This window comes from Carassius gibelio, chromosome A8 (genome assembly GCF_023724105.1).
Source record: "Carassius gibelio isolate Cgi1373 ecotype wild population from Czech Republic chromosome A8, carGib1.2-hapl.c, whole genome shotgun sequence".
Classification (NCBI taxonomy): domain Eukaryota; kingdom Metazoa; phylum Chordata; class Actinopteri; order Cypriniformes; family Cyprinidae; genus Carassius; species Carassius gibelio.
In genome coordinates, this window is record NC_068378.1 from 19,418,685 (window position 1) to 19,434,328 (window position 15,644).

The 15,644-nt window shown below is 37.5% G+C and overlaps 1 protein-coding gene across 1 annotated transcript in view; it reads left to right on the forward strand.

Annotated features, from left to right (window-relative positions):
- The window catches only part of LOC128018786 (semaphorin-6B-like), a 122,227-nt gene that overhangs the window by 71,554 nt on the left and 35,029 nt on the right, over positions 1–15,644 (forward strand). Inside the window, exons 3-7 of the mRNA XM_052604542.1 lie at positions 1,226–1,340; positions 5,535–5,595; positions 5,672–5,734; positions 13,448–13,546; positions 15,212–15,302. Coding sequence (XP_052460502.1) covers positions 1,226–1,340; positions 5,535–5,595; positions 5,672–5,734; positions 13,448–13,546; positions 15,212–15,302 — 429 coding nt within the window. The remainder of the gene's footprint in view (positions 1–1,225; positions 1,341–5,534; positions 5,596–5,671; positions 5,735–13,447; positions 13,547–15,211; positions 15,303–15,644) is intronic.

A 15,644-nucleotide genomic window follows, 5' to 3' on the forward strand; every position in this document is an offset into this window, starting at 1 on the left:
TTTACGATAATCGGAGCATCCTAAGATTGTCGGAAGGGCTGAATCGGGGCTAAAATCGGCCCAATTATCCTGCCGTGTGAACCAGCCTTAAGCTGAAAGATGAGAAAAGTGATTTATAACGCTCAGGGTAGGAGGATAAAAAGACGAGAAGCTGAGGAAATCTCCAGGGAGAGTCTTATCACATATTGAAGGAGAGGAACAGATAGAGAAGGAGAGTAATAAACAGGTCTAAAGTATTTGTGTAATTGTACCTCATTAACATTAAAATTTGGGATTTTTTTCACTTACCAAAATTTCACTGACCAATGGTGAATGTGACTACAGTTTTTTTTTACTTTAGAATTTCCTAAAAGTCCTAAAAGATAAATTTAGGCTGCTATATATTTTCTTGTGAAGAAAGAATACTTAAATTGTAGTAATGTAAAATTTGGTAAAATGTATTGATTTATTTGTTCATTTATTTTTTGTATTATTATCTTTTTAAAATGTTTTTCATTTAATGTCATTTTAATAGAATTGCACTTTATGTAATATTGTTTTATTTATTTTTATTTGATCCTTTTTCAAGCCTTCATGCTTTCCTGTGTACGAATACAAAAAATTTTTTTTGGATGACTAACATAAAAAAAAAAGAAGACAGCTATATATTTTCATGAGGCATGATAATTGTCATGTCAATTTTATATTTTTTATTAAATATTATTATTATTATTATTAAATGCATATTTGTTTATTTTTCATTAATTTAAATTTTTAATTTGAATAAAAAAATATCCAGTTTTTTTGTAATTTAATTTTACATTTACTTTATTTTATCCCTGTCTTGAGATGCTTTCCTACTCCCAGCTACAATTGCATTCAAATATCAAACAACTATAAAATATAGTTAGTTGTTTGTTACTTGAAATTGTGATAAATAATCAATGTCAGGTAACAGGTTTCAGGATAAGTGTCATTTCACAGTGCATCTTTACAACTCTGGTAACAAAACAACTTGACTAGGCTGACAGATGATGAGAACAGAGTTTATCTGTGAAAACCACTGAAGAGCAACTACAGGCAGCTGTCAACATTTTTATCTCAAGTGTGACTTGAGTGATCGAACGCCTCTCGCCTTAACGGATCACCTCACCCACACCCAGAAGTGCAATGAAGAGATGATTCAACCCTCTGTCAATTCTTTCCCTTTATCACTCACTGTATCATCTACTGCTTTTTCCCTCAGTGGTGAGAAGGTATCCTGTGTTTCTCGGACGACCCCATCACTCATCTTTCAGACAGGAGCCCTTACACATTCAGAGGATCCTGCAGGTCAATCGTACCCTTTACATCGGAGCCAGGTAGGGTGTGAAATAATGCTGATTACCATGTGCGTACCCTGTAATTAGTGTTATATCAGCATCTGTAATTACCTGCACAGAGATGTGTGTTTAAGTAAATTGTGACATTCAAAAACAATCACTTTTAAGATCAAGAGTCTGAATCGCTTCTTCTTGTGGATAGTAATTAAGAAGCTTTCAAAGGCTTTTAAAGGGATAATAAGGGGAAAAAAGTGTTGTTCCAAATTTGTATGGCTTTCTTTCTTCTGAAGAACGTATAGATGTTATTACATATAGAAGATATTTAGAAAAGATGTTTTTGACCCATTGACTTTCACGGTCTGAAAAAAAAAATTGTTAAAACAGTTGCACCATGTTTTAAAATATCTCATTTTTATGTGTTTTATGTGCAATAATGTTAATTTTGGTAATATTTATTTATTTGTTTGTATATACATTTATTCATTTTTATAATTTTTTTTCATTTTAATTTACTCAAGTAACAATTAACATATATATATTTTCAAATTTTTTCAGTTTTCTTTTTTTTGTGATCTGCAGAAGAAACTCATACAGGTTTATAATGACATGATGATAAATGTAAATGATGACAATTTTCATTTTCGGGATAAACTGTCCCTGTAAGAAAACATTCTGAATTTCTCATTGTGGTGATGCTGGGTTATAAATGTAAAGTCTGGAACGTAGTCTTTTTAGGATTTTGGGGGTCACGAGGTCAATGATGTTTTTCCTTTCTTGCATTTTTTGACCCACCTTAAGGAGCCGGGGTTAGGAATAGATAAACAAAAACAAAACTTCATTAGGTTTGGCGCTTTACAAAAATAAGCCAATTTTTGTGAATTTACGCAACACTTCCCAAAAATGGCAGGTCCGTCAACTGTGAGTGTTCAAACATATGGTGATAGTTACCAAAAGCTGTAGGGGTCTGGGGGGGCATCGTACTCTAATAAAGGCCCCCATACCATGTCAGGAAATGACCTTCCCACTCGACCATGTCAAAAATTAAACCTCGAAAATAAATATAGGTCACAAAGTGCCATATAACTTGGGACGGCCAGACTGGGCTCGCTCATAAAAAAGGGCAAAAGTCTTTGGCCTAAAGAAGCTCAACTCAGAGCTGAGAAACTGTTTTATGTACACTTTCCTACGTGGTGCCACTGTGGCCGATGTAATTCGATGAAATTCAAGCCCCACTGTGTGCAGTCAGCAAACTGTATGTACCTATCAGTGTCTGAAGTAAATGGAGGTGTTTGCCGTAGCCAACAGAAAATGACCTCTGTGGGAAAGGAGATTTATTTAGCCGATGACTCAAGAGGGAGCATTCAATAACAATGGCAATGCAGAGTGTAATAAAAAGGAGGCAATACTGCTTAGGAGCAAAGGAGAGAGAGAGTGAGTCAGTGAAGTTTCAAGTCAAGGATATAGACAGCCTGGTTTGACTTAATAAGTTTGCAACTGCATGCTCAAGTGTGATAAGGGGTGCAGGCAGGCTAAATCCTGTTAGCATTAGCATAACTGCTCAAGACCATGCCCCAGGAAAGTGGCCAGCCTCTCAACCCCTTCACAGTATTACCTTGCCAACGCCTGGTCAGGGATGAGAGGACTCAAGTATTTTATTAAACACGCTCAATTTCCTCCAGAAATTTCTGGACTCCCACACAAGCTACTGCAAACTAGCCCCAGACTTGTTGGGGGAAAAATTCAGTCCAAGCCAATAATAAATACACCTATAAGACAAACGAGGTGTTTCTTTTGTGATCTGTGTAAATAATTAACACTCTGAGTAACTAGAGGAGGGCGGCTTAGATTGCCAGCGGCGGCCTGGTTAAGTCACATTAAATCAAGCTTCAGCCACCTCGTTGTATTTGACCTCGTCGAGAGGTCAGGTCTTTCAATTAGGCTCAGGAGTGAAACTCAACACATTTCACCCTCAAACCTGTCACTAACGGTGCGGGACAGGTTCCGGCTGACCTCTGAGGTCGTGGAAACGCCCCCTGACTGACATACGGCCTCCAATAGTGCAGAGAAATGAAGACTCAGTTGCGTCAGGGCTGCTGTGGGATGCGGGAAGAACGGTTTGAGACCTCCTGTAGTGCCACAATTCACAAATACACTTTCTCTTTTAGCTGTCTCCATCATAGCTGATTTTAAATATATAACCCCATGAGGGATACTGAGTCTCTCAGGTCCCTTTTCTGATTTTTAGTATGGTCATAAATTTCTAGCACTGAATGAGTGCATAGTATTGTAACAAACACACAGTACTGCATAATATATCCCTCAGCATTCCTGCATGAGCTGATAAAATATACAATGAATGCAATGTAAGTCCCGTTGGATAAGTGTCTGCCAAATGCATAAATGTAATGCAGTGTAATAATACAGTAATGGTGGCCAGAGGCACTCCATCATTCAGACATTCTACCAACCTAGAGAGAAGAAAGATGGATAGAGTGAGATGAAATCAAATAGGGAAAGTTAGAAAGTTACAATCCATTACAATGTGGCATTGCCACGTGATTGCTAAGATGTGCTTGTATGGTTGCTTACTGGCTAAAGTCAAAAGAATCTATGCCAGGTCTCTTATATTTTGGTCTCTAGATATTTTATCTGCAAGTTGGAAATTGCAATTCAGATCTTTTGGAAAGTTAAAGTAGATAAGTAGAAAAAGGTTTGGTGAATGTGTTGAAGTTTATTGATAGGGTTGTGCAAAATTCAGAATTGAAGAAATCCATCCATCCATGGCTTGAGGCCTACATTGCTTTTCATATATACAATGCATTTCTTGTAAAAAAAATATATATATATATATATTTAATTTAATTCTACATCCTGTTTGTTTCAGGGATTTAAAATAAAATTTTAGTTAAAATCCGAAGGGTGCACAACCCTTGGTTTATGCGCATTTCAAATCTTGATACTGATAAAGAAAGAGTTTTTACTGGCCCCTGTATGTTCTGTTCTTCCCAGTGTTCTGCATGTGTTGACCAAATAATCTGTTGTTTGGTAATCTTGTGTAACTATAAAGCCTGTTTTTATATTCATGTAAATGTGATGGTACCTTCGAACTCCGAAACACAACTTTTCTTGCCTTGCTTTGCTGCATGGGTGATTGTATTGCTTAAAGATTGTGCTTACTATATAAGGCAAGTACTGTGAAAGTGTATGATAATTTTAACCAGGGCACTTAGTTGCTGCCCTGTTCAGAGAGTAAATGGCCAAGGGGATTCATTTTAACAAACCACACAGAGAGGGATTAAATATTTCAGTAGTCAGTCTCGTCAGACTCTCTTCAAGAACATACAAACACACTCTCTCTCTCTCTCACACACACACACACACACACACAAAATCTACGTTTTTGTTAATGTGTCCACAAAGCAGTGATGCAGACGGAAGGCTGTGAACGATAAGATCAATACTGCTGCAATAACATGGGCTGGTCTGTGAGCTTGGCCAATTCACAGATTATAACATTTCAGACAGAAGAGAGAGAGAGAGAGAGAGAGGCACACACACACAAGATTTGAAATTCTCCATCTCTCTCACTGGGCCGCACAGCAGCTCTTAGACCTTGATCAATATTCAAGCATAAACCATGGTACTCTATAACACCAAACATGCCATGATTAAAAGAGATCAGATTCATAAAGACTTTAATAGACACCGCAAGGTTATAGATAGATTATTAAAGTGGTTGCTGGAACTGCTGTAGCACTGAATGCTGTATTCAAGATGAGGAGCTGCGTGCAACATACATGCAGTGTGGGGGTGGGTTATGAATTATGGAGGGGAAATCGGGCATATCATAATGCAAAGAATCGTGATTATGTAGGACAGATGTGGTGAATCGTTTAAGTGTTTGCACTGAGACGGTGGATCAGGGTGAATTAATGTAGGAACAAGAATGTAATATTTATTTGTTAAACATTTGATGAATACATATGCTTCAGTATGTGAGGCTGAGGAATGTAACTCTTCAAGATACTTTTCTTGTTTTAAGCATACACCTAATTAAATGTGAATTAAATAAAAGTGTAAATTTTATTGCGTTATATGTTTTAATAGTAAATTTATTTTGTTTTAAAGATGTTTAGATGATTCAGACATTTCTGACAAAGAAAATAATTATTTTGCAGTGTTGTTATACTGTGCTGTGGTGGTTCACAGTCTCTCTTTGTGCCTATGTGTCAGAGATGACCTTTTCCGAGTGGAGCTAGACAACGTGGTGGGAGAAGAGATGTTTTACAGCAAGGTGAGAACCGAAAACAAACACATGCATTATGCTGGAAATGAACAGTCCCTCATAACTGAAGTTCCCTCTGTTACAGAAGAGGACATGGGAATCCAACAAAAATGACATCAGAATCTGTAGAATGAAGGGAAAACATGAGGTGAGTGGATGTTGTCACAAATTATTATGATTATGATGTCCATTATTTAGGCATTTCTTAATATGCCCAGTAATTTTCATTGAGGGAGACTGCAAACACACACTCATTTATTCACTTTAAACACTTTTATATGTGCATGTCACATTATTTGTGTCCCTGCTCACACTTTAAGGTGCCATCACAAGAGCTGCCTATGGCAAATTTTCCGATTTTTATTTTGTGTGCTGTGTGCCCCTGCAAAAATATAGAGGGGTGTTAAAAGCTGCCAGCATTCCCCATAGCTCCCCACGCATGACCACTACAGATATCTTCCTTTCACACATCCTTTCTCCTTCATCTTCTGGAATGCTGGGTATTTTTTCTGACTTAAATGAAGAGTGTAAGGGAGTTTTTATTGAAAGGTGCCTGTGTGGGAAGAGTGAAGGATGACTTAATCCCCTCCAGGCAAGAAAAGAGTGAAAAAGAGAGAAAATTACATATTTAACACAGAAAGTGACACCTGACATTGAATCTGGCTGAAAAAGTGTAAGACAAAAGCATAAGTACAGAAGAGAGCAAGTGAGATGAGACATACAAAGGAATGGAGAGAGAAAGCGAGCTGTTGTCCCACCTGTCTGCCCTAGGGATGGGTGAAACACACAGAGAAAGACTGGGATGAGTGAAAGGGTTGCTGAAAGAGAGAGGTGGACAAGAAAGATGTTAAATGGTACCGTTCACTTAAAAAAATATATTCTGTCATCATTTAATCATCCATATGTTGTTCTATATTTTGGGATGTTCACAAAGATGGTGAATATCAGATTAAATCTACATAGAATCATGATCTAGGATGTCGTAAGGTGCATGAATTCTGAAGTTGCACTGCAATTCTTCAAACCTACAGTGTATCTGAAAGATCAGTTTCAGTGTGGTTTGTGCTGTTTGAACATAGACTTAGTGAACCATTCTGATTCTGGATTCTAATTTTTAAGTTGCTTCTGTATAGTCTAATGTAAATGAGCCACTCTGAATCTGAATTCTGAATGTAAATTCTAAATGTAATTTGTTATCTGCTTGAAGATTCTTCAAAATTTCTAATTTCATGTTCCACTAAAACAATAACAGTTTAATGCATTTCGTTGCCTTGTACCTACATGTGCAGTGACAGTAAAGTTGAATCTAATCTAATCTAATGACAAGGAATACATTTGGAAGGAGTAAATCGTGACTTTATTTTAATTTGGGGGTGAGATTCTCCTTTAAAATGGCTGTAGATATATAAAGGAGAGATTTAGGGCAAGATAAAGAGGGACTGTTGGGAGGGAAATGAGAGCGAAAGAGAGAATTGCCCTCTTAGAGTTAATAAGTCTGCAAACATGAGAGGTCATGCAGAGATGAATGAGAGACGAGACGAGCTCTTAAACTGAGCCTAAGATTTCACACTGAGTGGACACTGATATGCACAGATGCACACGTCTGCACAAACACGTGCTACAGTATATACCCATAAACATCGTCCTCTAGTCCTCCTGTGTGAATCCTTTCATTTTTCAATGTGATACATTTGCCACTAGGGTAATTGGTTTTGGCATTTAGGCATTTAGTATCAGAATGCTGAACCTTAACATTAACAAATAAACATCCATAATAGAGATTCTGAATCTTATGGTGCATTTCCCCTGCGTGGTCACTCTGCTCTGCTTGGTTCGGTTTGCGTTTACACTGCAGTTTAGTACCGTTGCGCCGGCTCTATTGCCATGACTCCTTTAAAACTTCTTCAGTCCGTGTTGCCTCATCAAGCTCTCACTGGATCCGCCCCTCTGCTATCAACCAGAGGAATGTTTGTACAGGTATCTCCTCAACAGACAACGAAAAACAGCATTTTTTTGGTTGATTAAAAAAACGTGTGCTCGTTCAAAACAGTTGCATTCGATCTTCGCTGGCTGTGCTGATTTAAATCTACAGTAGCAGGTCTGTCGTGTCTCATGTCACAAGTTCAGTAACGCAGATAGTGGCGATTCTCTCCGGCCAATCAGTGATCAGCAGAGTTTTAACGTCACATTTTGGTAATGGTACTTGGTTGGTTGGTTTTTGGTCAACTGTGGTGGTACTGAAAAAAGTACCAGGTACCCAGTGGAAAATCCCCCAAAAGTGAACTGTACCGAACCGTACTGTGCAGTACCAAATCAGTGGAAACGTGCCATTAGTGAACAATTCTGGACCTGAATTTGGATTCTCAGTAGAAGTTGTATTTATTCTTAATGCAGTGTCCAGGCTAAATATGAATTCTGAATCTAAATATAGATTGAATATATAACATATAATCTATGTGTAAAGAAAATTACTTGGAATCTTAATTTTGATATAAAAGGAACCACTTACAACAATATCTATTTTCTGAATTTTAAGACTAAGTGCTTTTTTGAAGCTTTGATTTTGTTTACAGTGTGCAATATAACGTGTTCATGTTTCGCGTGTAAAAAAAAAACAGTATTTTTCACAAAATTCACCTATCTGTATACCGCTGTTTTCACTGTCATTAAAACGGGCTGATGACTTCCTTGTTCTATAAATTCCCTCCTTCAGAAAATACGTAACGAGTTCTGATTGGGCCAGCGGTTCCTGTGTTGTGATTCGACAGCATCTGAGTGCAGGCTGCTCTCCTGGAAATGTGATTGGGCTAGTTTTGAGAAGCAAGTGGGCAGGAGCATGTGCTGGAGATGTACTTCTAATCACAGGAGCGTTTTTACTGACGAGATGCAAATGAAAATCGCATTCGATTTTTTTTTTTGCACAGCCCTAACATCTAGTTAACAAAGTTAAACAGCGTTGCCCTTTGTGTAATAAGTTACAGAAACTGTTAAACGCACCAACTTAAATAATAAAATACACTTACCGGTTGTGGTCCATAAACAACGCCTTCTCCAGGAGGGAACTGCTCCATCTTTCAAGAATAAACTTTGTCCGAATCCGGCATTAAACTGATTGAGATTGAGGAAGCTGTCCTCAGCAAAAATTGCTGCACATAGTTTTACATGTGAATTATAATTTTCCGGAACTGAGTTAAACATAAATTGTAACCATTGATCTCTAAGTACAGCGTCCCTGGTAAGGCCAAACAAAGATGATTTGTTTCGATGACATGGCGACAAACACAAACGCAGCTCTTCCTCTTCTCCGTCGGAGCACAACAAGGCCACGCCCCCTTTTTTGTGTATTCATGTGGGCGGAGGTTAGTCAAAAAACTGTTTTAGTGATGTCATTACTGCACTAGAGGGCTGTAGTCCAAACGGGTCGTTCGTTGTAGGCGAATTCTGTTAAAGTATCTCGCTTGGCATCGAACTTTGAGCTTTAGAATTTTACAGATATTATTTCTACTCTAACAACAACATTACACACTAACTAAAGTTTAAAACATGGGATCACGAAGAACGGGACCTTTAAGACTTTAATCTTCAGACTATGATTCCATTCAGTCGGAGGATATCAAAATATGTTTGGTATTTGAAGCCTGTTGTAGAACATATACTGTTTTCTTTTCTCATGTGTATCCTAGCAACGAGCTGCGTTTCTAAATGTTTGTATTGTTGTGATCCTCAGTCAGCTAGTGTATGATACCCGGGTTATTTCTGTCACCTTTTACAAAGTCATCAAGTGTATGATGCCTAGTATTTAAACAAGATTTTAAAAGACCATTTCGAGTTTAAAAGTCGTCTAGTGTATTCCAGCCTAAAGTCTGAACCCAAATTTAGAATTTGAATTCTCAGTTGAAGTTGCATTTGTATATTCTCGATATAAACAAGTCGCCGTGAATCCGAATTCTAAATCTAAAGGATCCAAACTGCATATAAATTCTGAATCTGCACTATATATAGATGTGAATAGAAATGACTTCTGAAAATGAAAAAAACTAAATCTTAATTCTAAAAGAACCGCTTTGAATCTGGATTCTGCATCTGTGAACCACTCAAGCACACCCTAGCTAATCGCATCTCACTTCACTTTGTTTGATAGTATTCTGTTTGTTGTTTTTTTGCCTTATGTTTTTGTCATGTTCATTTGGGTTTGCACACTTACAGATCTATTTTTCACATTCAACACACTTTTAGGGCACATTTCATCGCCTAGTCCTGATTACAGTACACTCAGTCTCTCACTCACGCTTTTGAATCCTTAAGCTCCATGATTGATTTCGTTAGCCTGCTCTCAATGTTAATGTTAGCCCATGGTGTGTTCACCAGCTATCAGCGTCAAAGTGTATGAGGGGGCGTAGATTAGCCCTAGAGCAAAAACACAAGCTCACACAATCCCGCTTTCTCACACACACACACACACACACACAAACTTCAATTTTCTCCCCACTTTTGTCCATCTCTTGCTTTCCTAGTCTGTCCTTTTGCCAACTAAATTACACATCCTACACAACACCATACTCTGTTCTCTCTGGCATATTTAGACTAATTTAGTGCCTGCTGTTAATGTGGTCCCTGTCTGACCACCACAAAAACCACTACAAAGAGAATCCTAGAGATGACAGCATTGCCACGGGAAAGATAGAGACAGAAAGGGGAAAAAGAGGTCCCTGCCAACTTGCTTGTCCTCTTTCCTTGTCAAAGCTCTGCAGTATTCTCTCTCTCCTCTCATGGTTGGAGAAACAGACTCAGTTGAGCATGTAATGGAAACTTCTGGACTTCTGAGAGTTAGCTTTGCTTATTGTAAATATGACCTTTTTATTATGAGGAACAATGTCTCAAGTGTTTAAGTGGATACACGGGAGCTGTCCAGAATTATGCTGTATCCAGTCAATTTACCTTGCTGCGTAACAAATAATGCAGTTTTCATGTTAAAAGCATTTCGGAGTGACAAACCAACCTGAAATCCTTAAATTTAAGAGATCATTAGTGACACAAAATTAAACAGTGCTCTATTATTTAAATGAGCATTGTTGGCAAAAATAGAAACCAAGCAATCATTAATATGTTCTTTTCATTGCTTGTTGCTTTTGGCAGTGTTATTGTTAACTATTTTGCCTTCATAACTAAAGTTACATTTGAATTATTAAACTAAAATTGAAGTAAAAGTAAATTAGAAAAAAAGCACTAAATGAAAACTAAATGAAAACCGAAATTTTAAAAGCTAATTTGAAATCTTAATAAATATTTTAACAATATATAAACAGTACTAAACACTGGCAGTCAAACATGTTTTAAGCTTTCATCACTTGTTGCAAGCTTTTATCTCGACTTTTGGAGTTATGAGGCACTGTGAGTCTGTGGATGGTTTATGGTGTTACTGTGGGATTGCATTTTAAAGGATTGCGTTTCGATTTAAAGATATCAGTGATCTAGGAATGTAGGGAGTACAGATGTGCGGTGTTGGTGTGGATGTCATGTCTAGAGATTCACCAGAGAAAAAAGAGAGAGGTCAGGGAGGAAGTCACTTGTTCAGCTTCGCATCTGTTCGAGAAAACATCTGCCAGAAGACAACGCCCTTTGACTAAGGCTCTCTCACACACAAGCTTGGGTGGTAAACTTATCTGGCACCCAGTATAAATAATTTAGTACTTGACACCAACAGTGAGAATTTGCAGTGATAGTCAAGGCCCTGAAAGCCGGATAAATATGGCTAACAGGATAGAAAAGACAAGGGTAAGAGAAGAATTTTACAAATAAGTCTTGATTTGAAATTGAGACAACGACCTTCACTTCCTTCACTGTGATAAAGCTTACAGAAATAATAAAATCCACTCAAACCTCATATTGTTATTCCAGTTATTCCTATTTCATTTTATTTTAGACCTATATATCTATCTACCTAGGTTATTTTAGTACTAAATTATTATTTTATTATTAAGGTCCAGTTCTGTGCTTCTTCTCAGCTTATTAATAGTTAAGGTAGTTGTTGAGTTTAGGTATTTAAGGGATCTTAAATATTGTCATGCAAAATGAGGCATTAATATGTGCTTTAAGTATTAATAAACAGCCATTATGCTAGTAATATGCATACTAATAAGCAACTAGTTAATAGTTAGAGTAAAGTGTTAATTAGTAATTTTATACGCCTTATTGTATATTAAATTTTTATTAGCATTGCTATGATCTATCTTTTTTCCTGTGACTGCTTTTGTGTTTGTGTTGATGCTTTGGCAACAATCAAGCCCATATATTACTACAAATTGAAAAAGCAGAGAGAAGAACAGTCTGGAAGAGAAATGCTGGGAGTGGAAAGGGTGGGTTCTAGAAGGACACAGGAAGGATAAAGGGATAATTGGACTGGTAGCAGGAGAGGAAAAAATAAAGGGATGAAGAAAGAGAAGGCCATTGTAAAACAGAGCAGAGGGCAGTTGACGGTACAGAGGACGTCTAACACTAGAGAAAACTCCTAATGGACTAATAAATAGTGTGTAAATGAATCAGGCCTCTTTGAAATTATGAAATGAGGGGATGAAAATGAAAAGAGCAGGTGATGGTGATATAAGGGCTGGAGTAGGATGAGAAGGCCGTTGTTGTCTATCTGGGGGACGTGCTTTATCACTTAGCAGACCAGGAGCTGAGCCAAGTGTTTGGACTCTTGAAGGAATTGCCGAATCAGATTTATGAGTAGAGTTATGGGGTTTATGTGCACTAGGCTCCTACAGAGACTCAAACACACAAATATACACACACACAGGATACATCTGAATCACAGCACCCCCACCACCTACACACAATCCCCTGATGATAAGAAAAGCATCTGTCTTACAGAGACACACATAAACAGGCCAGGCACACTCATAGCAATGCATTGTTGGCTGACATATATATATATATATATATATATATATATATATATATATATATATATATATATATATATATATGATTTATATATGATTTAATGTGCCATTATCAGCTGTTATGCTGTTAGTTGATGATCTATCGGCAGTCTGCATTTTAGCAGATTCTGTATTCTTTATCTCTCACCCCTTCCTCTTTCTTATTCTTTATTGACATGAAAAGGACTGTACAGCGCTATTGCTAAAGCAGTAAGAAAATGAAAATAAAGAAAAATAGCAAATAAAGAAAACAAGCCATTTAATACAATTTTCTATTTTTTTATTAACTAATAAAAGTGTATAGTGTCAAATTAGAAACATTTAATTAATATAATTTCAATAATTTTATTTAATTAAAAAATGAACAATAAAGAAAATAAGCAATTAGCAATGATTTCCCTCACAAACATTTTCTTTGTTTTACCGCTGAAAAACAAGAATCCTGTGAGGACCTGAGCATCTGGAATAAAACTCACTCCCCCTCTGGCTCCTTTCATACGTCCTCTCTCTCTCTTCTCATCTGAGAACAGATTGCTGTGATCATGTAGCCCCATTGCCAACAGGTTGCTGCCCATCAAATGGTGCCACACTGGCGGGCACACGCAGGGTACACATTGGTGGGGGGCGGCTCATGGGGTGGGGGGCATGACATAAGCTGTCTCTATTTCACATTTCTTAAATCCCTTCACAGGTGCAGGGCTCAAACATGTGCATTCAATTGAACTGAGGTTGAGCCCGAATGACTCTCTGTGGCGTGCCTCTGGTTTGCCAAGTAAATTGTTTGTACAGATGCAAACAATCCTTGGAATAAAATTGAAAGTGCTGAGAAATGTGATGTCATTCTAAGAGGGAATTCGTTCATGAGATTTTGATTTGGGAAACAAATGACTTCTTTTTCTCAATCTTTTTTTTTTTTTTAGGATGAGTGCCGTAACTACATGAAGGTTCTGCTCAGCCGGCAGGGCGGATTGTTTATCTGCGGAACCAATGCCTTCAATCCGTTATGTGCCAATTATACAGTGAGTACTGAATAATTGAATACACACTTGTGTAACACATGCACAAAAACATATTATTTTGGAAAATAACCACACCCTCTAGTCTTCAATTTCTCCATTGTTTTGGCAATGTTTTGAGGCTCTGTATTTTCTCATTACATTTTTTCTTACTTTACACATTATTATTTAGCTGCTTTTTCACTTTAAACTTCACAGTACACTTCAGAGCACTGCTTGCGGCATTGTTCTAAATGACTCGGGCTTCATTGGGTCACCACGCATTTCTCACCCGGATGGGATTCTGTTCAAAACCCCCAAGCAGAAAGAATCTCCCCTGCCGTTTGTTTATGCTCTGTTTTTCCACCTGCATGGCCATCAATATAGCCAGAAGCACCAAGCTGTTTCTGATGACCTCAAGAGCAGAGAGCTGTCATTAGTCAGTCCAGATGCTGTTTTTCGTGCTTGATTTATTCGAAAAGAATGGTAATGCCACTCAACGGGCACATTGTTTGAATCCAAGACTCTTGAGTGTGTGTGTTTGGGTGTGTGTTGCCTTCCATCCATCTGGCCAGTGACTCTGTCGCCCCCAGCATACGTGAATCTAGTTGTTTGTCCACTTGCGGCATCAACTTGAATACGGCATATATAAATGCTGCACCTGAGCACAGCTGCGCCTGCCTCACATATCAGATCCACTCCTGATCCAATCACACTAATGATATACCTGCTGAATAAAGAAGAAAAACACATAATTACTAATTATCGGCTCTGCCGGATTGCAACCTGCCTCTTTCAGGTTCGAGAAATGCACATATAAATAAGCATGCATATAACATAATATACTTTAATACTTAATAATATAATAAAATATATTTGATAACTTCAGCTGACAATTCAACTGTGCCATCGAAGGAATAAATTACATTTGAAATTATATTCAAATAGAAAACAGCTAGTTTGCTTAAAAGCATTTAAAATGCAGATTTGTTGAAGGTTTTCATAAGAAATTAGTTTACAAAGTAATTTCACTGTTCACCAGTAATTTTAGAAACCGCTTATAGGAGCAAAGTTACAGACATTAAAATAAAACCGTAAAATAAAATGTTCATAAGTGACATCTGTGCTTCCCCACTCTTGACAAGCACCTGCTGGTATTTGCATCAAGGGGATAGAAAAAGATAAAAGTTTGTGTATGAAAAAGTCTTGAGGACATGAACAAACTCAACCTGTCGGGTTTGAAATGCACTATTGCAAATCTGTGCAAATGAAAAGAATTATCGCACACCTGTAATGCAACATTACACCTGTCAAGAGTTTGAGGCTCTCTAGAGGAAGAAAAATATAGTCGAGACAGAAAGAGGGAGAGTGCACAGGTTTATTTATAGTTCGTTTTAATGGCCTGAGAATAATTTTCAGCTTGAACTGTAATTGTGCTATAAATCGCCTGTGGATGTTTTTGAAATTAAATGTTGAGCATATGTTTTAGTTTGCTTCTGTTATTCTGCACTTCTCATATTTTTCTCTTTCTGCTTTTGTGTTAGTAAAGTGTTCATTTGTGAGAAAAACATTTATTTAGCTAGAGTCTGTTTTTCACCTAATTTCTGTATTTTTGCTAATTGCATTTTTCTCTAATTATTGAATGTGTTTTCTCTATGTGTGTGTGTGTGTGTGTGCGCGCGCGTGCAGGGAGACACTCTTGAGATGGTGGGGGAAACTGTCAGTGGGATGGCTAGATGCCCATATGAACCGAAACATGCCAACGTGGCCCTGTTTGCAGGTAAGACTCCAGCATCGTCTTTCTTCTCCATTGAACATGACTGCAAAATGTCCCTGCATATTACAGTATTAAATAAACATATAAAGCAGTGAGGAAAAGCTGATGTCCCTGTTGTTATTCTCTAACTTAATTACATGCTAGTCTTTTGAACAATATTTATGGGTATCTCTCACTCTAATCACGCACATATGCTGTCCAGCATGTTCTCTGCACAGCATTACAGCTTTACTGCTTCCTGCCATGATGAACGTAATGTAAATTAAAAACATAAATTTTATATATGAAGATGCATTACACCAACGAAAGTTTAATGAGATCATATTTTTAGTTCATAAGGCAGTG